This window comes from Periplaneta americana, chromosome 8 (assembly GCF_040183065.1).
Source record: "Periplaneta americana isolate PAMFEO1 chromosome 8, P.americana_PAMFEO1_priV1, whole genome shotgun sequence".
Lineage (NCBI taxonomy): Eukaryota > Metazoa > Arthropoda > Insecta > Blattodea > Blattidae > Periplaneta > Periplaneta americana.
The window spans coordinates 17656876-17680616 of record NC_091124.1 but is presented as its reverse complement, the minus strand read 5'-3'; the positions used below and the strand labels follow the sequence as shown (position 1 = coordinate 17680616).

Below are 23741 nucleotides of genomic sequence, written 5' to 3'. Positions count from 1 at the left end.
AAATAAAATTGAAAGCTTTTTGAATTATGAGAAACTACTTCAAAACATTGAAAACAAACTGAAAAAATTCTTGAATAACTCTTTGGTTTGTTTAGTTGAAACTAACGTTGGCAAATTTAAAAATAACAATTAAAAATATGTGACGTAAAATATTATGTATATTTTGGGAATAGATAGGTGTTTTCATTTTTGTATAAATTATTTCTAAGAACGTTTCGATGGTGAAAAAGTTGACTTTACTTTTAAATAAATTTGTGTTTAGTGTCAGTTAAATTTCAGCTTTTTATTATTATTATTTGATGTTTATTGTTTCTTTCTGAACAGTTACGTCCGTTATTATTATTATTATTATTATTATTATTATTATTATTATTATTATTATTATTATTATTATTATTATTATTATTATTTAAATATGAATTGTCATTTCTGTTTTATCATTATGTGTACTGTCTTTTCTTTTCTTCGTGTTTATTTGATATGGGGTCTTTCTTCTTTATTTTTCATGAGTTCATTTGTCAAACTTTTATTAATTGACTGCATTACGTTTCTTTAACTTTCAGAGAACGAAGAAATATATACATTGATTCTGTTTCTTTATTTTAAGAAGTCGATAGTTTCGAATCAAATATTCTCTTAAAATCGCAAATATTTTTATTAGAAACAAATTATTTTATAGTGTACAGTTTCATTTAATAATTAATTGAAAACATATGATACCTTTTCATGCTTTGAATTGTACTATCTAATCAGTATTTATTTAGGTTCAACACACAAATTTTAAATGTGAAGGTTGAAATGAATTATTTCTACTTGCATTATAATTATCTATGTTCTTGGAAGATAACTTGCGTACATATTTGCTCATTGAAACATGCATACCGTAATTTTCTTCATAAAACGTTAAATGTTTAGTATTAATTTCATTTGAAATCATAAAAAAAACTTCTGTATATATCTATTTAATAAAATGTTTAATATTTAATACAGACAGCTGAAAAAGAAGATAATCTGTGAAACGGTTAAAACATAAACTTATATTACTTAGTTATAAAATTGTCTAAAAGTCTAATTAAGAATAAGACATCAAATTAATTAACATTAAAACAAAATAAATTTTTATGAAAATATATAGTTGGTTTTTAAGCGTGTTTAGACAACTTCTGCAATATATTGTACATCAGTAAATGAAAAATTAGAATAATATTGAAACGAAAAGTACCTAATTACATTATATCTTGGTCAATACAAAATATTTTCTCACATAAAATAGCATATCTGGAAATAAATACTCTGATTAAATCCCATGTTGATACTGTCGCTAAAATTTCACATTATAGTGAGAAGAATATTCTCAAAGGTAATATCACAAGAGAGTTTACTCCAGAACTATTTCGTGAATAGAATAATACATAGATAATTAAGAAAATAAGGATGGCAACGCATACTATTTACGTCTTATAAAATTTAATTTGCATTCGTAAAGAAAGTATGAACAGCGTATAGGGCATTATAGTTATGGACACTACACATCGGTACCTTTTGATGTTGTAGTGCCTTATTTCAGTGACCTTCAAACAGCTCTATCTGCATCATGGGGAGGTTTTGCCTCTTTCCCTAGAGTTGGCGCTGATATCGCACCAGCAGACGACAGCAGAAATAGTTTTCAGCAGACTTCCTAGCGAATCAGGATTGCTGTTCCACAATTCGCTCGATTGCTCTGATCTCTAGCGTTTGAAAGTGAAATTATACGATAACGGAGAGCATGCGCGCAGAAAAACAAACCAGAGAAATTCGCTCGGTGTCCATTCTTTATAATTTCTATTCGCTGGTATGAACATATTTATATGGAACGACGACTAGAACCATCTAGTGTCAACTGCTCTAACTATAGACGAATGACAGAAACAATGGAATAATGTAAATATTCAGTTATATTCTAAACGCAATGAAATTTTTGATCAGTTGTTCAACGACTCTTTATCAACTACTAGCTTATTTAGCCGTTGGAATTCGTTATCTAATATTGACCCTATAGTTAAAATTTAAAAAGATAAAAATTTGATTAAATGTACAATATGTTAGTAACATTCCGTAAAAGCATATTTATTGGTGTACTTTATTCTGAGGAAATTGATGTTGATCGATTATTTCTGAGTTTACTGATAAATAAGGTTATGGTGTTCTTCATTGATTAGTAGAAACAATAGCGAATCCTTAGCGATAATATAAAAGTGGCAATATGAACTCGACAATATTGCATTGATGGATGTAATCAGTTGAAATTGAACTGGTTCCTACGCTCGATTGTTGAAATGGTACATAAGCGAAATAATCACAATAATTGTCCATATTAGAGGAAAGCACAGACATTTTAGACTTTTGAAATGTAAATAACTTTTATGTTCTTTTAGCCGATTGCTATTTGTTTCTTCGCACGAGTTTCTTAGATGTGATCTATTCTTGCTTCTAAGGTTAGAAATTCAAGTATTTATTACGTGATGAATATTTGATAACACATTTTTTTATCTAAATTACACTTCCTGACATCATACTGAAATAGAGGGTGTTACATCCAATTCATATGTTGAATTGCATCTTTTCATATTATTGAAACAGTTAATAGTCGTCTATATAATAAAAGAAAACCTATATTATTGAATCTTAATAGGTAAGTTATGTTAATATTCTTTCTTGTCATTGTCTGTGGCTTCACTCTTTCTTCATATGACTCTTCTAGCTAAGTATGACTCATTTCTCCTCCAGAGGTTGTAATTGAAGTAGATAATATGGGAGAAATATTTGGCAGTACTATAATTGTACATTATTATTGACTTCGTAAGTTCACAGTGAAAATTAGGGTAAAATATACACTGATTAAAAATACTTCGTACTTGACAGTTCTTCGATTGAGACGCGTCATCATGGTAATCAAACGTATCAGCTAATCATGTTCATGTGTTACACTTATTTGCTGAAAAAGAAGGCCATAAAATTCAGTAATAATCATAGACAAAAGCTAACAAATAGTATTCGAATAACAATGATTCTTGAATGGCCCCCAAGTTGTCCTGATTTCAATCCATTAGATGTTTTTTTTCTTTCGGGTCTATTGGACGTGGAGTGGTTACCAGGACTGACCACGAGATCTAGAAGAGTTAGAATGGAGAATTAGAGATTACGTACAACAGATTAACCGAACAGTGTTGCCGAAAATATTACACAATTTACAAGACATTCACGCATTTTTTGTGGTGAATCAGGACCATTTAGAACACTTTCTGTAAAGTTATGTCAACACGTGACACAATTAGAACATTGTTAAATTGTTTTTAATTGTTCATTCTTTGGATTGAATGTCTAGCATTAATATTATGGTGTATATCAATTTTCAGTGTTCATTTTTTAATTTGTACAAAGAAAAATTTTTTGTTCTTTTAAGTCGTGAAGAATCAAAAAACGGAAAAATAAGTATACGGTGCCATTAAAAACCGACTACTTGGCATATTCTTTATAAATGAAAAACATAGCTTTTTAAAATACTGTATGTTCCGAATATTTCGCTTTTCGCTAAGAGGAATGAAGTTACAGGAGAATGGAGAAAGTTGCACAATGTAGAACTGCACACTTGTATTCTTCACCTGACATAATTAAGAACATTAAATCCAGACGTTTGAGTTGGGCAGGGTATGTAGCACGTATGGGCGAATCCAGAAATGCATATAGAGTGTTAGTTGGAAGGCAGGAGGGAAAAAGACCTTTGCGGAGGCCGAGACGTAGATGGGAAGATAATATAAAAATGGATTTGAGGGAGGTGTGATTTGATGGTAGGGACTGGATTAATCTTGATCGGGATAGGGACCGATGGCGGGCTTATGTGAGAGCGGCAATGAACTTCCGTGTTCCTTAAAAGCCATTTGTAAGTAAGTAAGTAGGCTATAGTTCCTTTTCGCCCCTATAATTGTTCAATATAGTTTTCTTCATAAAATTAAAATTAGGAAAGCTGCAAGGAGTTTCTTACTTTTACTCAATTTATAAAGTGGCGCATTTGTTTTCCATCCAATTTTCTTTGTAAGGTGGCCGTCTGATTGGTTCACGTTATATCTGCATCGAAAGTGAATTAAAATTTGAGCGGAACTATCGTTTAAATTAGAGAGCTGCAGTAGGGAGGGATTAGAACCTGCTTATATGCGAATTGTCACAGAACATCCGAGCGACTGTTGGAACTTTAGACGGTTACACCTAATGTTTTGCAGCTTAGACAACACCACGCGCACATCAATGGCGTTCAGAAGTCAACATGATTAACTCCTTTTCCAAAGATTTTAAGTTATTCAAGGTTAAAGTTAAACACACACTATTGATTCTGTGATGTACTCGAGAAGAATACTGCAGTCTGTGGGCTTTTTACTGAATTATGGAGCAACTCACATTGACCACTGAAAATATGGTCAATTTAATACATTGCCAACTTATAAACTCTGAAATAACCAAAAGTGGAGTTAATCATGTTGGCTTCTGAACGCCTCATATATGAACAATAACATTTCTTGAGTACAGAATAAATTTTTAAGGTGATTTTCTTCATTTTTTCCACCATTATTTCACCATGGTGTCTACTTAAAGATGAAAAATCAAAGAATAAATTGTAAAAATATAAAAGACATATTTTTCCCCCAAACTGCACAAATTAAAAAAAAAAGTAGAGTTAAATTAAAACTTCTACACCTTTTCTCAGAAAGTCGAAAAATTAAAATGGATGCAAATTTAGTATAGTCATTATGTGATACATTAATAAATGGGAAAATTAAAGACTTACAGTCTTACTAATAAACAGTGTATAGTTTTTATACGAGACACGCAGAGTTGAGACAGAAAACATTACTAATAAACCGTGAATAAGCTATGAATGTATAAACAGGCTGTAACTATATAATGGGAATTGCTTTGCAGTAGTTATATACACGAAACCTCTTGTTTAAGCGTTGTATATTGCGAACAAATGGTCGCCCCTCTAACAACTGTTCGTATCGACTGTCATTTTATGATGATGATTGCCTTGTAACCACAGAAGAACAAAACAAAGATCATAGAATTATTAGAATATATTGCTGTAGCTTGTACTCTTTGACCAAAATGTAGTGTGGTAATCGATTAGAGCCAGTTGTACTATCGATATTTAACACGCCACACTAGAGCGCTCTACCGGATGCAATAGAGAACCTCAGATATTCGTATCGAAGTAATGACGAAACTATGTCGTACCTGTGTAACAGTTTTATTGTTATACACAACGTATGTAGTGATTATTAGTAAGGAATTTACACACGACGTATAAACGAGCTACTCATTGTATAAGACAGTTAAACGTCTATATATAGGGTTTTTATTAGTAAGACCGTAAGTCAAAATATTTGCTCAAAATCCATTTCCATTCCAGCTTAAAGTAGTGGTTTTAACGATTTGACCATGCTGTCTTGAACTGTCAAGGTTCGAAGTAATTTTAGTTGAGGTATAGTTAACCCCGTTTCAAATATGGAATCGCTTCCCTCTCCCACTGTTCTGGATTCTGAGGCAGAATTCTGCCGATTTCCACTTTCCTTTCTTCGTTGCTGGTGAGTCTAAGAAGACGTCTGTTTCTTCTGTGACTTCATCTTTTGCTATCGTCTGGACTGGTTGCAACACTGTAGTCCCTGTCCCTCCCAGAAGCCATGGCCTACAACAGGAACGCTCGTGCCAGAACGGCTTTCTTTTAGGGCTACCTCGTGTTCAAGACGCCTCCTTGCCCCCGGCCGAAAACGCTAAAGTCGACCGGGGGTGGGGGGCGACAACAAGACACCAGAGCAGCATCACCACCTGTTGATCCCTCCTTACCCTTGACACATACAGGGTGGCCGAGTGCACGGGGTAAAACCGGGGGTAAGACCTAAACACTGCGCTGTAAGGTAGGTGGATGTCTTGTTGTACAACCTCTCGTTGTAGCGTCCCCCACACCGTCCAGCTGTTGTTTTACAGTATCGTAACACTCCAAAGCACAACTTTTTGGAAGGTACAGTAGCATGGCAGCTCCATATCACATTTATATGTTTTTACAAGTACAGCAACACCACGCCCACAACTACTACTACTGTAGTATCAGATTTTCTCAAGTCGTTCCGTTTGAAATTATTTCTTACTAGTTTTAGCATTAATTCCAAAAATTGTATATTTAACTTTTGCGTTAAGATCTACAAATGGTAAAACATACAAAAAGGATCTGTATCATTAAAATAATTCCTACTTTTCACTAAGCCTATTTGTCTTTTACAAATTTTTCAACAGTTGAGTTATTCATCGTGTTAAGAAGGATATATCGGTTTGCATTTAATTTGATCTTTTTGGGTTATTACGTGCTCAAAAGAAAAATACATTTCTTAAGCACTTAAAGGTGATAAACTGAATTACACGCAGAACTCCAAAACATGATGTGCCTGACTTCAAGGAGATTTGCATATTAACGCAGTAGAAATCATAAATTTTCCAATATTTAAAATTAAAATGCAAAAAAAAAAAAAAAAAATAGTAATAATAAATAAATAAATAAATTTACTCAAAATTTGATGTAATGTCTCCAGCTTTATCGTAGGTCAATTAAGAATGTTGTAATGTATGAGACATAACATTTGGATACATAGTTTTTCTTTTCTTACTATTACATACTAGTTGCCTCATAAGTGGTGCTTTGTTGGTATCACGTGTAAGGTTCAGACCTGTCTTCGGACAGTTGACTAAACAACATAATATGTGAAAAAGAATCTCAAAATTTGAACATATGTTCATTAGTGTGTGTACTAAAATTCTTATTATCATGTAAGCGTAATGTTAGATAACACTGTAATATCGAAAAATGACACTGCAAATATTTATCAGAAATGGCACTATTTAATTTTTACTTAAGTATTTAATTCTTTTAAATATGGTTCTGTAAAAATTAGCTGCAATAAATTTATTTAATATATCATAACTTACAAGTTTCTAGTACAAACAATATCGTTTATTTTTAATATTAATTTTGTTACTATGACAAGAAACAGGTGCACATCAAATAAATGGAAATAAAGAGATTATTCAGTAATGAGATTACTTCATGTGCAACTTGCCCATTTATTTTACTGACAAAATTTACGTTAATTTGAAAGTGTCTTTGTAGACTTAATTCCGAGAAACAGTTGTACATTAAAATAATAAACAACATAACAAAAACCTCAAAAGCTACAAAAAAATGTTTCACTTAGTTTAAAAATATTTATATACGGTAGTTTACATGTTGTAATACATTTGACGAAAAATTATGCTGAATAACATTATCGCACATACAATAAATTATTAATTCTTGCCACCTTTAAAACATTTTTAGAAATTGGTTACATCTTTAAACAAATCTGTGATTATGATTGATAATTGCCAAATGTCGAAAAATGACACTCAAGGTATTATTTGAAATAATAATGTTTCATTATCTTGTGAATGTGTAATTATAGAAAACTCCGATATTTCTTTTGAAATATTTCTGTAATTGCTTTGAGATAGAAAAGTTGAACATTGTAGAAATGATACTGACAATGCTAATTAGGAAAGGAGTTACATAGACGCACTAAATGGGGGATAAAGGGATGGTGCATTATTCAGGGAATATGTATCTTGGAATTTTTCCTTTCTTGATCAAGTTACAAGAACTCACGTTTCGAAGGACGAAAGCTATATCCAAAATTCGAAATGTTGTACTATGTTGAAGCGACACCTCTTTCTGAATTTATTCAATATTGCATAACATTTAAGGTCCACATGCAAAACATTTTTAAATATTTTACGTTAGAGATAAATTAAACGTCAAAAAGAGGCACCAAATTAGTTAACTTTGCACATTTTAAATATCTTCGGGAAAAAATTGTAATTTCTTTCAGAACATTAGCTTAGATTTTATAGGAAACAATTGAACATCTAATAAATAATATCAATAATAGCAAACAAATGACTTGTTAGTGGAAACCACCAAATTAACGTCAAACAAAGGCATCAAAAACATTAATAGGAAATGAAATTAGTTAATTTTGCACAATATCCTAACAAACTTTGAAGAACAATTGAAATTTATTTCGCAATATGTGCTTAGTTTTTGTATCAAATAATTGAACATCTAATAAATGAATAACAAAACAGTTGAACATCAAACAAATGACTTGTTAGTGGAACAAGCAAACATACTAACTCGAAACCACCAAATTAACGTCAAACAAAGGCATCAAAAACATTAATCGGAAATGAAATTAGTTAATTTTGCACAATATCCTAACAAACTTTGAAGAACAATTGAAATTTATTTCGCAATATTTGCTTAGTTTTTGTAGGAAACAATTGAATATCTAATAAATTAATAACAAAAGTGTTGAACATCAAACAAATAACTTGTTAGTAGAGCATCCAAACATACTGACTCGAAACCACCAAACTAACGTCAAACAAAGGCATCAAAAACATTAATCGGAAATGGAATTAGCTAATTTTGCACAATATCCTAACAAACTTTGAAGAACAATTGTAATTTATTTCACAATATTTGCTTAGTTTTTGTACCAAACAATTGAACATGTAATAAATTAATAACAAAACAGTTGAACATCAAACAAATGACTTGTTAGTAGAACATCCAAACATACTGACTCGAAACCACCAAATTAACGTCAAACAAAAGCATCAAAAACATTAATCGGAAATGGAATTCGTTAATTTTGCACAATATCTTAAAAATGTTTGGAGAACAAGTGTAATTTATTTCTCAACATATGCTTAGTTTTTATAGCAAACAATTGAACATCTAATAAATGAATAACAAAACAGTTGAATATCAAACGACTTGTTAGTAGAACATGACTCGAAACCACCAAATTAACGTCAAACAAAGGCATCAAAAACATTAATCGGAAATGAAATTAGTTAATTTTGCACAATATCCTAACAAACTTTGAAGAACAATTGAAATTTATTTCGCAATATGTGCTTAGTTTTTGTATCAAATAATTGAACATCTAATAAATGAATAACAAAACAGTTGAACATCAAACAAATGACTTGTTAGTGGAACATGCAAACATATTAACTCGAAACCACCAAATTAACGTCAAACAAAGGCATCAAAAACATTAATCGGAAATGAAATTAGTTAATTTTGCAGAATATCCTAACAAACTTTGAAGAACAATTGAAATTTATTTCGCAATATTTGCTTAGTTTTTGTAGGAAACAATTGAATATCTAATAAATTAATAACAAAAGTGTTGAACATCAAACAAATAACTTGTTAGTAGAGCATCCAAACATACTGACTCGAAACCACCAAATTAACGTCAAACAAAGGCATCAAAAACATTAATCGGAAATGGAATTAGCTAATTTTGCACAATATCCTAACAAACTTTGAAGAACAATTGAAATTTATTTCGCAATATTTGCTTAGTTTTTGTAGCAAACAATTGAATATCTAATAAATGAATAACAAAACAGTTGAACATCAAACAAATAACATGTTAATAGAGCATCCAAACATACTGACTCGAAACCACCAAATTAACGTCAAACAAAGGCATCAAAAACATTAATCGGAAATGGAATTAGCTAATTTTGCACAATATCCTAACAAACTTTGAAGAACAATTGAAATTTATTTCGCAATATTTGCTTAGTTTTTGTAGCAAACAATTGAATATCTAATAAATGAATAACAAAAGTGTTGAACATCAAACAAATAACATGTTAATAGAGCATCCAAACATACTGACTCGAAACCACCAAATTAACGTCAAACAAAGGCATCAAAAACATTAATCGGAAATGGAATTAGCTAATTTTGCACAATATCCTAACAAACTTTGAAGAACAATTGTAATTTATTTCACAATATTTGCTTAGTTTTTGTACCAAACAATTGAACATCTAATAAATGAATAACAAAACAGTTGAACATCAAACAAATGACTTGTTAGTGGAACATGCAAACATACTGACTCGAAGCCACCCTGTTGTGTTCTGTTAGCCCCCGACCCTGCTAGGACGTCTGCTCGCCAAGCTGCGGCTAAAGGCGACGAACCGTACGACTGTAAGTATGTGGGTAGCTAATGTGACCGTCACATACATCACATGCCATAGCTTGCTGGGTTGTGGTGGCATGTCAGATCACGCCTGTGAGTAACCTTGCTCCCGGGCAGTCTTCCAGTCTTTATCGGGGGTTGATCAAATGGGGACCTCGGACATTTTTTCGCCGAGGGCAGGTCAGGACCGGGCATGAATATCTGTGTTATCTGTGTGGTAAACTGAGCATGCATTCACAGAGCCTAGTATGTGAGCGTGTGGTGAATGTGATACTTATTTCAAGGCTTGTTTATTTTTTCCTGCCCTCTCTTGAGAGATTCCCTTCAGGGATTTCTTCTTTGTACCCATTTGATTGACTTAAAGTAGTTAAGCTTGTTATTGACAACTTGATGTAGAATTTGGCTGTTTATTTATTTTAACTATGAATTTACCTGGCCTTTAGTTTGCGATCCTGGAGCACTGCCCGAGGGTCGCAGTATCACGATGGAAATTGATGTTCTGTATCTTTATCTTGAACCGTAAATTTGTTCAGTAACCCTGTGTTCAGCTTGTCTTTTCTTTAGCTTGTTCAGTGTTGATCAGGTCTCTGGAGGAACCTCGATGCATGCCTCCTCCGGAGATCCAAGACCCTTCCGCAGGGGCATTGTGCGTACCCTCTCGCACAGTGTCCCTATGTGCGTGGCCCTCGCCTGGGTGACGGGTAGTATGTGGTGGCCGGGTGTTGCAGAAGCCGCTGGTGCGCCATCCGGGCGACGCGCTCACCTTGGAGAAGGTTCGTCAGTGCGAGATCCACATGCAGCCCAAGAGGGAGAACTGCTGCCGCACCTGGCTGTCCAAGTTCCCCACGCGCTCCAAGCGGATCGACGTCATCTCCCGCATCACGTTCCCGCTCGTCTTCGCCCTCTTCAACCTCGTCTACTGGTCCACATACCTGTTCCGCGAGGAAGCCGAAGAGAACTGAGCTGTCACGGTGCCGGTCCGCCAGAACTCGCGGTCCAGATGCCTTTCCCATGTCGGACGAGATCACGGACTCCGGTACTGCGTAGTTAGTTGTGATGTGTTCCGTACCGCAGTGAAAACGGCATTGTTGGTGTACAGACTTTAGCCAAAAAGTTGTGGACATTTGAGGACGATGTGGCCGACACTTGATGTACACTACTTCTCGAGAAGGCTGTGGACATTTTCGAATGATATCGCCAAAAATTCTTGTACACAAGGTGAATCAGGGGGAAAGGCTGTGGACAATTTCACAATATACGGCCGAGAATACAGAAGATGATTCAGCGAGAAGGCTGTGGATATTTACGAACGATGTCGCCGACATTTAACCTACATAACAGAATTTATTGAGAAAGCTGTGGACATTTGCGAATGATGTGGATGACACTTTGATCAACACGATATGATTTATCGATATGGCTGTGGACATTTTCGGATGATATCGTCAAGAATTTTTGTACAGAATCTAAATCAGAGAGGAAGCTGTGGACAATTCGCGACATACCTCCGAGAATATAGATGATTCAGTTTGAAGGCTGTGGATGTTTTTCGGACGATGTCGCCGACATTTGGTCTACATAATAGAATAAATTTATTGTGAAGGCTGTGGATGATTTCGGTTGATATCGCCGGGATTTATTAACTCAGTGAGAGGGCAGTGGATGTATCTGGACGATATCGCCGACATTTGTTGTACACAATATCGACAAGACTGTGAGCACTGGCAGTCAGTCTCTTTAACAATATCTCTAGATACGAAGTTATCTGGAAAATCTGTGAACATTTCTGGGTGATATCATGAAAACAAGCTGTACATGTGGAGATATTAACTCCACTATTACTGCGCATAAAAACACAATTAGCGAGGAGACCTGTGGGTGATACCATCCAGAATCTGGCACTGTTGAGATATTTGTTGAAAGTAATTTTCAGATCAATATATTACTGCAGTTTTGTGGATTTTAATCCCACCTACAGGATACGCCAATTACTTTTATAATAGAACAGAGACAAACTATATTCCATTGCTAAAGAAGGAAATCACAGCACAAACTCTTCACGTACGTCTTTCGTTGTACCACTACCATTGACAGCGAAGCTGCGAATAACATGTAGAGAGTCTTGTCTTCATATCAACTTGCTGAAATGGCACACGATAGAACTTCCCACGAGGTTGATGTCACCGGTTTCTGTGGCTAGTAAGTAAGTGTTGGTTGGCTTGTAGTTACGGAGCCAAGCGATAGGGATATATTTGTTATGAAATCTATTATCATTGTTCATAAGAAGTGTACTATCTCCACAGCGCATTCAGGCTTCCAAAACCACTTATGGGAGATTATAATATTTGTGTCAATGGAAGAAGTTTTCTTTCAAAATGACAATCAGATCAGGTATTACTGAAATTTTATTTAATATATAAATAAGTTATTTATGCCTTGAAACTTCTTAGTGCAGAAATTTATTATTTAGAGTTCAGTTTAAAATTTATAGTCATCGCCTGGATACTAATACTGTTTTGTTTAATTTACGAGAAGGAATATAATTTCATAATTAAGTTTCAAAGACATTAGAGATTAATGCTGTACTAAATAGTTGTAAGACTATCCACAGTATATATAAATAGCATATATTTATATTCCTTTAACTTATAATTTTGTCTTAATTACAAGATATTGGATTTAGATTCAGGAATTCTATAGTTATAAATAGCCGTGAACGATTCTAGCCAAAATGACCCTGCAAATCTGAATACAATCACTTTAATAAAATTTTACTAAGGGAATTAAATTCTTTTTGGCATAAATTTACTCGAGACGATGTACATTGTTCATCATACTTGTAACAACTTTGTTGTGAACAAGTCTGAATTCTTGCTACAGTTGGTTAATCCAGGCTGAATGATGTCTTAGGTTAAACTTTTTTTATGATGAAGATGGTTTATTTTGATTTTTTCTGTTACTCTTGGAGAAACAAATGAAGGATCCGAGCGAGAGGTCTGAGTTCAGTGAGAACAGTGGAGAGTCAGAAAAGCCTATGAATGACATTCAACCTCGGATCAAGATAACAGACTCTAAAAACAAGAGAACGTTGCCTTCAAAGCGATTACAGGCACATTATCACAGTTTTGAATTCGTCGACGGGAATATAGAGAGCTAAGCCCATGGGATTGTGAAGATAATACAGCCTAAATTATAAATAAGGCAAGCGAATCTTGTAAATATGACGTCATTGTTTCAAAATGTACATCTCTCCATGAATATTTCTTTATCTACGGGCCCGTATCTTATTAGGAGATTCTTCACATTGTGAATTTTATAGAATGTGACTTTTTTCAGACTTCATATTGGTACTGGTAACCTTACACGTATAAATCGTAACCACAGGTTTTAAAGCATCACAATTGGTCTACGACACAAAGAGCAAAAACCACTCTCCATATTATTATGTGCAAGTCTCAACGAGAAATTATGAATTTATATTCGGTGGAAGAGCGTTTCTATGGTTACGGCTCCACCACAGAGAAGCTTGTTAGTAACATTAAAAAAAAAAAAAACATCGTGTTTCGTCAGTTGTCTTTATTATGAACTATTTATAGAAGGAATGTGTAACATTTTAGTAAATGTATTGAGATTGCAGATGATAGTCTCAGTAGGAAAGGGATAGAATCGTGTTTAAAGGAACTCAATCGCATGACATATTTATACATTCATCAATGCATATTTTTTTGTAATATCAGATAGCTACTATGAGATCATTGTTCGCGAGTAGAGAAAACAAGATGTCTAAAAATATAAGGAGTAAAATATCTACTAAAATAAAATTAAACGGGAGCGAATGTTGTATTAGATTGTGTGCTGTTTGTATGAAATTTTTCACATTTATTGACATTTGAGATGTGTTGTGTTTCAGGAATCATCTAAGAAGCGATAGATATCAGTAATTTTATACTCGATTAGTAAGCTGTAGCGTAAGTATTGAATATCAGAATAATGTAATTTGAGAGGAACAGAAACCTCATAGAAAGAAAGAAGAAAAATTACGAAGAAATATTCAGTGTCCACCGAATATTTTGTGGCTTACTACAGTTTTACTACTTAGTAAAACACATTGAACGTATCTTGGTCAGAAACGATTCTAGAATAAATTTATTATTACACGAAAATCAGTCCACAAATTATTTAAAAAATGAAAATAACGGATAAGTTGGTGTATTAACTCTACAAAAATTTAACCATGAATTTAAAATTGGGGACAAAAAAAGTCTAGTTAAGTTTTATTTTATATTTCTTTATAAAATATTCATATTACTACTATAAAATTCTATACTTTCATTTGGTTAAAATTGTAATGGTCCTTGGGATATTTGTATGCAAATATGATTTCTTTTACGGTTCCACAACAACTGGGAGTATCGCTTGAGTCTGCAAATGGAACCCGTTTTCGTAACATTTTGAAGATATTAAATTTCCGTATACAACGTTTGAAGTCCTAAAAACGTCATCACATCTTAATTTAATGTCTGTGCTCTATCTATAATTCAATCCATGAACCATTTTGATACGTATTTGGGATTCGGTCTATGAGTCATTCGGACATTAACGTCATTTAACGTAAAAGAAACACATCACAGATTTACACGAAATAATATAATGCATGCAGTGGCGAATATTCAATGCATGTCGTGTAATTTTCAGTAAACACACTCTCAATAATTCAAATTATTATTATTATTATTACTATATTATTTATATTTATTTTTCACCTTTTAGTTTCTCCGCAAATTTTAAATATTCAGTTTAAATCTATTCAGGTTAGATTGCATGCAATTATATACCCGATATGCAGTGCTCGGCAAAAATACCTTCTGAAGCCTCGAGGGTGTATTACTGTTCATAGACCTCAAGAAAGCGCCGAGCAGAGAAAGGGTTTTTTTAATATTAGTTGAACGGCATGTCCCATTACAATAAAGGTATACTACATGCCTTGCTACCTTTATGTTTACAATATAACACATTATGTCTCGTTTCTGTCACTCTGTTATTCTGTTGTGAAAATTTGAGTCTTTCATTATATCTATTGCCTACTCTTATCTATCCTAGATTAAATTATCCTAAGTTTACTCGTCTGTTAGGAAAAAATACCAGTCAGTTCGGGTACCATAAAAGCAGAGTGTAAATCTGCGTGCTATACGGCAATGATGGAATAACGCACAGTTCTCTGCCAACTTGAGCGTTTATTTTTGTGGTTATTCCGACAATGATATTTTTCAGCACAACAGGAAATGGACACCGTTTATTTATCATTCAAAGACGAGAGTACTTTCCACAATTTTGCTTCCAGTGTTGCATGATTTCGTGATACGTAAAGTGCTGAAGTTTCATTCAGATCAATGAGAAGATAAACTTGTATTTTGTTGTTTTATTTAATGTAAAAATGGGTGACTGTAACGAGGTGTGTCAGTGTGACGTTGAAAATTTTAAATTAAAACCTTCTCGACATTATAATCTTTGAGGAAAAGCAAATTCCAGCCTATTTTCTCGGTACAGATCTATGCCTAATTTACAGTAGCTGATCACTAGGGTACAGATTTTAGGTCCTTAAAGTGTAATTTTAGGTGATTAAAATAGGCTTAAAAGTGTAGGAAATAGTCTCTAAAGAATTGAAAATAAGCTCTAACAAAAAATAATGTTTGCTTTAAAAACATGTTCCAAATCATCAGAAATTCACTTCCAGAATTTAATAATTTTAAATGCTTATACACCGTTACCACCACCACTACTACTAAAAGTGCAAGAACAACAAATATCTAACTATTTATGCATAAACTAAACAATTAAATGTGAAAAATAAGTTTTAGGGATGAATTCAGTACATAAACAAGTCAAATATAATCAATTTTTACCAAGTCTTGTCCGTTAATATCCATAATTAGCTTCACAATATATTACTAATGCTTTCTCTAAATTTTCAACTAAAAAGCAATGCCGTCTGCCACACAACACAAATTTGTATGCTGAAATTGAACTCTCTACATCCACTGAAGTAACAGGAGCGTTTTTCAATTTTGACACTAGCTGGACAGGAATGTTACATTGTAAATCCGTGTTCTTCCGTGCTAGATTCTACATTTCTCTGCAGAACTTGCTCCACTTTATCCTTTACTTTATTTCCAACAGAACCAGGAACACATTTGGACTTTAAAATACAAATTTTCGAAATAAGAATAGATGTTTTAACCTATTAGAGATAAAACATACTTAATAGGTCAAAATAGGCTTTGTCGTCAAAATAGGTATTTTTAGGTGCTATTAAAATACAAATTTTACGCATAGATTTATATGAAACGTGTACTTGCAAGTTTTTATGAACTTATCTTTTAAGGATTAAAATAGGTTTTTTACCTAAAATCCGAAGTCTACTGGTTACACAAATAAATATACCGGTAAGTCGACAGAATTGCATTTTGAAAGTTAAAGAATGGAATTTTATAATAATAATAATAATAATAATAATAATAATAATAATAATAATAAATAAGGAATAATGTGTGGCCAGGCCCCCTTTTTTAGATAAATTAAAGTAATAATTGTATTTTGCATGCTTTGATCATGATTTTACGATTCGCCACTGAATGCATGGGAATATATTTTAAGGCCATAAAATATTACTTTGATAAGCGTTCGACCTACGAAATAACTGGCATCTCGCTAAATTTCTAGACAATATCACAATTTTACACACAGAAAGTCTCTTGCACCCTCCTTGTCTGTGAAAGTTCACTTTGTTTTATTAATACTCCATTGTAAACTCAAATTCTTCCACCATTTTAAAATATTTTACTCGTTTCAGCTTCAAGGACACAAATTGAAGAATGACCTATTTATTACACTCATCACGTAATTGCAATAAAATTTAAAATCTGTTTACTCGAGTTCTTTACATAATTTTAGCCTCGATAATCTAAGAATTTTGATGATTACTGCCCATATCTACTTTAATAGTGTAGTATGATGTCACGTAACCTCTAAAATTAATAAGACGGATAACTTATTTACATAGGTACATTTATATTTAGTCATGGAATGATCTACCACTGTACGAAGTATTTAAGCCACAATTTTGACTCAGACTGGTGACAGGTTATGGATTAAAATTCTGTTGGGAGTTGAAATTAGTCCGATCAAGATGATGGACCTTATTGTCTCAGGTGGTGAACGGGCATCATCTCGACGTCATGCTAGGAGAGTCAATCAACTCAGAAAGTTTTATGGACTTTGTTGAACACCGCTAAAACGAATGAGAAATCTTAGAGAGAGATATTACCCGAATAATGCACTTTAAGGTTATTTGGCTATGAAATGTTGCAAATATGAGGCAGGAAAACCCAAATATGTAAATTCTAAGCGCTCTTCCACCGTTGCAATGTATGACGGACTCTCAAACTGATTTGACATAATCCTGACATTTCATATCACAAAAACCCCCAAAAATATCGGTGCCAAAATACTCCATCTATCTGTCCAAAACGACTGTTTCGAAGCAATAAGGTGGATGTAAATGGAAACAGGGTCGTAGGTGTCCGCAGAAGCAATCCAAGCTCCACTACTTCGGGTGCTTTCACTGGTTATCGAGCCTCTTATTGCTCGACAGGAATCCCACTAACACTTAGAAGAAACAAGCACTGTGGTCGTTGCTGTAATGTATCATGGAGACATAAATGGAAATTTGAATGTTTGTGCCTTGGAAAATATGGGATTATACAGGGTGATTCAAAATTACAAGGACAAACTTCTCTTAGAATTTAAAAAGATTGTCCAATAAGTCGGAATATGATAAAGCGATAATATAGATTTTTGTTTATTTTCCGTCTTGACTTATTACGATGTTAACTTAAAAATATTTTGTTAACACATTTATTTTTCGTATGAACGTTTTCGCCCTATTGTGGGCATCTTCAGACAAAGATATTTGTACCTAAATTGCATAATATATGTTAAAGTACACAAATTAATTAGTTAGAATAGGCTATATAAATACATTTAAAAATATTTTCTAAAAAGTATACTAAAACACAGCAAGAAATTCTGTAATAAATATGCATATTTAATGTCATATTCTTCATGTTAGCTGGAGATCGTGAACAAGTTATTGTATTAGATTAAAATATGTAATGACTCAAATAAATACTTGTCGAAAGATAACCATCTTAAATTAAATGTGCATATTTTAACATGGTATGACACAGAAAATATTACATATATAATTTAAAAGCATCTTCAATGTGTTGAAATCAAGGGGAGAAAGGTTTATGGGATCGTATTTGACTGTTGTAGAAAAATGGTGTAAATAAAGAAGGACTTAGGATTGGCGACGAAGGTTTTGAAAGTATAACATGGATGTTTGTATAAACTGAATTGATGTCATGATAATCTGTTAAACCTGTTGAGTCATTACATATTTTAATCTAATACAATAACTTGTTCACGATCTCCAGCTAACATGAAGAATATCACATCAAATATGCATATTTATTACATAATTTCTTGCTGTGTTTTGGCATACTTTTTAGAAAATATTTTTAAACGTATTTATATATTCTAACTAATTAATTTGTGTACTTTAACATATATTATGCAATTTAGGTACAAATATCTTTGTCTGAAGATGCCCACAATAGGGCGAAAACGTTCATAAGAAAAATAAATGTGTTAACAAAATATTTTTAAGTTAACATCGTAATAAGTCAAGACGGAAAATAAACAAAAAACAATATATCATCGCCTTATTCTCTTAGAATACGAAGCTAATGAAAATATAATTGGCTATTTGACAGATTCTTTCTGTTCTCAAGAATTCTGCAGAAAAACTGTCTTTTCCAGCAACGGGGAACCTGAATCTCACGCCACAGATGGAAAGCTGTTACGTTTTTAGTTACCAGTCACTTTTCATGTTTAAAGGCAAGAAATCTGGTTGCATTTTTTATTTTGTTTAATTTAATAAGCTGATTATGTCATCCAAAAATTGTAAGTTCGATTCTCGACAGACACTAAGATACTTGTGTTAAACACAACAAATGAGATGTAGGTTTTCTTAGAGTATTTAGATATCCCATATCATTCTGAATCCAGTATTTCTTCATTGTCTCCGTATCATCTTGCAACTTCATTGACCCCTGAAGTTTTTTGGAGATATAAAGAGTCTATAAGATGTTAAATAATTTATTACATAATGAAGTCTTCCAAACTGCTCATATTTTGTAATGCTATTATTTATTCAACAACTCTTTTAAAAGATAAAAGTCTGTTGAGTAGTTAAAAGTAAGATGAAATTGAAGTAATTTTGATGAGAGGATGGCAATGGAAAGCATTTTTTTTAAAGAACCGTCATCACTGATGTTTTGTCAACCAGAAATACTCAGGACTTGCCTATGATCAAATACGGTATTAAGTTTCAATAGATGTTCGAAATAACAAATTATTCATAATGTTTGTTTAAAAAAATTAATCTCACGGCAAGAAGGTGCATTAGTTAACGTTAAAATTCTCGAATAACAATGGAATGTTTGGCTGTATTGTTTCAGGCAGTTTTGGGGTTTTTGTAAGTTTACCTGTGCACTTTTGAATCACTTAGTATGCAGTATGTAATAGTAGTTGTATGTTTTGAGATAAAGTAACATGTAATATTTCTAAGGGCCTGAGAAACTTGTTACCATGGCGATAATAACATGGATGTAAGCTGACTTCCCTCATCATGAAATGAAATGATCTTCAGTGTAACACTTGGAACCTATTTCTCAAAGTGACGAACTTTACAAGTAAATGCTATTACTCGTAACAAGTATTGATGAGTGGCGACTATCGAGTGCTAGTAGTGGCAAGATATGGCTAGTAATTCATTAACAAGTGATAAAGGCATTTACTTCTAGAAAATGAAAAATGACAGCTTGAGATACTTCACTTAGAAATAACTGGAATTCTTTTATGAGGCTGGTGAAATAGTTTCTTTTTTATATTATCATACGAGTAACATTTGGATGAAATCGCAATTCAGAATTGAACTAGGTTTCAATTATCGAGGATTATGTTATTTGCTGCACTAATAGTTTGCTTTTTCTAATGAACTTTAGCTAGTGAACTGTAAAAGTACGTGGTCTTCCAAATTAACGTACTTTTACTATGAAACGTGTTAGGAAGTTTTGAAAGAGATACTAAGTGCCTTTATCTCTTATTTTATATTTACTCCTACTTTCAGTTCTTCATCATTTAGTGGTTTGCTGTAGATCGCTGGTAGTATTTTTATGGAGTTATACTAGTTTTCAGTTCATGTTTCTTTGTTTTTTAAATATACAGTGTGTTAATTAAGTATGGAATATTGCTAATAATTCTTTATATATTCATTTATCCAAGACCATAACGAAAAACATGCCTTTACTAAATACTTTCGCGTTTGTAAAGTAGGCTTTTATTCAACATTACTTTATTTCACTAGTGAGATAAAGACTTTACCTCACAGTTTGAACTTTATCTCACAGTTCATTAGTATTTTCCTAGTATCCGGGTACACACGTATACTTTTCCATTCAAGAAGTTAATATATTAGTTACTAGATGTCACTACCTCTACTTCTTTATTACCATTTCTTAAATATACATACACTCAATCTCCTTCTCTTTTTTCTATCTGCTACGTCGTAATTTGTACATTACATCCATATCTAATATGCATCTTTTTAAAATTTTGTAATAATTTACCTTTTGGTATGCGAGGAGACTTGAACCTATGAAGTTGGGTTTATAGGATTTTAAAACAACACGCGTTAGCCAACTGAGCTAAATAGACACGATGAGTAGTTAAGTTTTAATATTCCTCTTAAGTTTACAGAAGTAAAATGTGAAATTATTTTAATCACATTAGTTCCGTGAACACTTCTAAATAATCCCTGAAACTTCAAAAAGACGAAAATACACGTTTAAAGTGAAAAAATATATATTAAAATTATATAATTAATTATAATTTGTTATTTATCCAACGCCTTAGATACCATTCTTTACTAATCATGGCCTCCTACATCATGACCTACCTAGTAACGTATTGATTCTAAAATCCATGCCATGGTATGTGATTACATGAGGACTTATTTTGAACATATTTTCTTTTATAAAATATAATTTTTCGTTATGGTCATGGATAAAATTACGTATGGTACTTGTGAGCGTGATCTTTATTGCACGAGTGGAAAGATTTAAGCACGAGGCGTCAGCCGAGTGCTTAAATCTTTCCACTCGTGCAATAAAGATGCACTTACCTCACAAGTACCATAAATAACTATTTATGGAGGGAAAAAAAAAAAGCAAAAGTTGTTGGAGATATCTAACTAAAACTTATGGCTGTGGTCTCACAAAAGTATTGATTCATGTACAATGTGTGGCAAAAAATAACTTTTTTTTAATGGCACCCCTATGTTAAATTTTATATATTTGAAATTTCCATTAAATTTTATATACAAATAGAAGTTTGACTCAGAATAAATTATGAATACTCTCTTGTAAATGTTATGGTTCTTTCAAATGCGTTGATAAGTAACACAAAATAAATGTGTGTATTTATAATGGAGTAGGCCATGAAAAAAACAAAACAATAACATAACTGTTTCAGAGAATGTTTAAAATTATGGTTCTTTCTAATGCTTTGATATGTATCGTGATAGACCAAACAATATTGAAGACCTGAAATTAAGGATTAGTTATGAGATGGAACTGATTACTCCTGAAACTGTGAGAAAGTCAATGGACTGTGTTCGTGATAGACTGGGGCAATTTTTGGCCGTGAATGGTTCTCATTTTGAAGATTTGTTATAATTTTAAAAATGTTTATAAAAAAATTAATAATTTTTCATAAAAGGAATATATAAAGAGTTATTAGCAATATTCCATATTTAATTAACACACTATATAAATATAACTTGTATAATTTATTCGATTTTCATATTACATTATTTATTTTCCTTGGGGCTAGGACGAAAAAAATACAATATTTAATATTTTCTCTTGCTTCAGAATTCTTTAATGGCCGTCTACGTCCATACTTATTATTACGTGTAAGCAGGACTTAATACTTTGTTTGCTACTATACGACTTGTCAAGAAAATGGCGAACAGTGACAATTTTGTCAAGAATCTTATAAAAATAGAAATTTCATACTGGTCACTAGTAACATCATTTATCACTTGTCAAATTCGTCGCTGTGAAAAATAGATTGTTACTGACATATTGATCCAGACGTATTTGTTACAATTTTATATATTTATCTTTAGTATAGAATGTCTGATTGCCATTAGTAATGTTTCTCAGTACCTTGAAGATAAGTCAAATATCTTTGAAAATAATCTAATCTTTCCATCTTTCGTTTTTATCATAAAGTCACATATAACATTCGATCATTGCACTCGGTTCATTCTACTTGCACTCTAATCTAAACGCACTGTATATTGTTACTGCTTTCTTCTCGTTGTGTTTTGTTTCCTAACATCGCTTACAGCCTGTCGAGTTTGGATAGAGACTCGACCACGAAATGCACCGTACGAACGTCACAAAGAAGTTAAAAAAAAAGGACGAAACTTTCGAAATAATCTGCTCAAAACGCCACGAAATGTTGCAGTGAACAGAGAGTGACGAACAATAGTGGCGAAGATTGTTGACTGTTGAAAAAGAGTTTATTAGCGCAAGTGCATTGTAGCACTTGTTAGTGTTCCATCTCACGAGGTAGGATAGATTAGAGAAAGTAGAAAAAACTTTGTCTCTAGAGGTTAGTACATCTCCATTGCACGTCAGGACAACGGCGTAGGTTAACTTTGTACTTGTATGTACACAATTAAAGCACACGGCTAGCTGTTAATTAATATAATAAAAATAAAGAAATTATTTTTAAAGCATATTTTCAAAAAAACGAGCTTCTCAAAACAATTAATCGGTCCTTGTGGTGTGCACTTTTAGAGAAATAACCCTCCCCCCGCATTAAGCTCAAGAAAAAGTATATACACATAGGAAGAGGATAGTCGCCGTTTCCATGGTGACTTCCCTGAGATATTGAGAAGTTGGTTATATCTAATCCATCTCAACATTTGTATGAAAATGTATTTAATATATTATTCAAGTCTTAACATGAAGAGAATGTCGGCAGCCAATATTATTTGTGTATTTCTTATAGCTTTAACTTAGCTTCTCATATTGTTTTATTAGCTCTTTCCACAGACAGGTGAAAAGGGCGGCTTAGACAGAGAGTAAGTATTGGTTTGGAAGTATAATATAACATATGTTAATTTTTGTCAAATTGTTTATTGATATGATGATAATGTGCACATTGTAATAAATGCACCAAACTTTGATGGGGTTGATTTTATGTCCATCTTTCACCCTCCATCCCTCACTCCCCCTTTCCACTTCTAAAGTGAAACGTTTGTACTCAACTGTCACATGAAAAAAAAAAGTTACCAAAATTGCTTAGCAACGACACTTCATAAGTCACTTATTAAGGGTCGTATTCATAGTCGAGACTTTGGACCAAAGTTGACTTTGGAAAGTACAAAGTCACCATTTTCCTATTCACAGTCGACACTTT

General features: G+C 32.8%; 1 protein-coding gene across 5 annotated transcripts in view; it reads left to right on the top strand.

The window, feature by feature from the left end:
• Nucleotides 1–23508, top strand: part of GluClalpha (glycine receptor alpha 1) — a 475474-nt gene extending 451966 nt beyond the window's left edge. For 3 of the 5 annotated variants that reach the window (XM_069832489.1, XM_069832490.1, XM_069832493.1), the window contains 2 exons: nt 10070–10132; nt 10853–23508. In XM_069832489.1, the coding sequence (XP_069688590.1) occupies nt 10070–10132; nt 10853–11086 (297 nt within the window). In that variant the 3' untranslated portion in view covers nt 11087–23508. The remainder of the gene's footprint in view (nt 1–10069; nt 10133–10852) is intronic. The other 2 variants (XM_069832491.1, XM_069832492.1) reach the window with 1 other exon arrangement.
• Nucleotides 23509–23741: the final 233 nt, after the last annotated feature.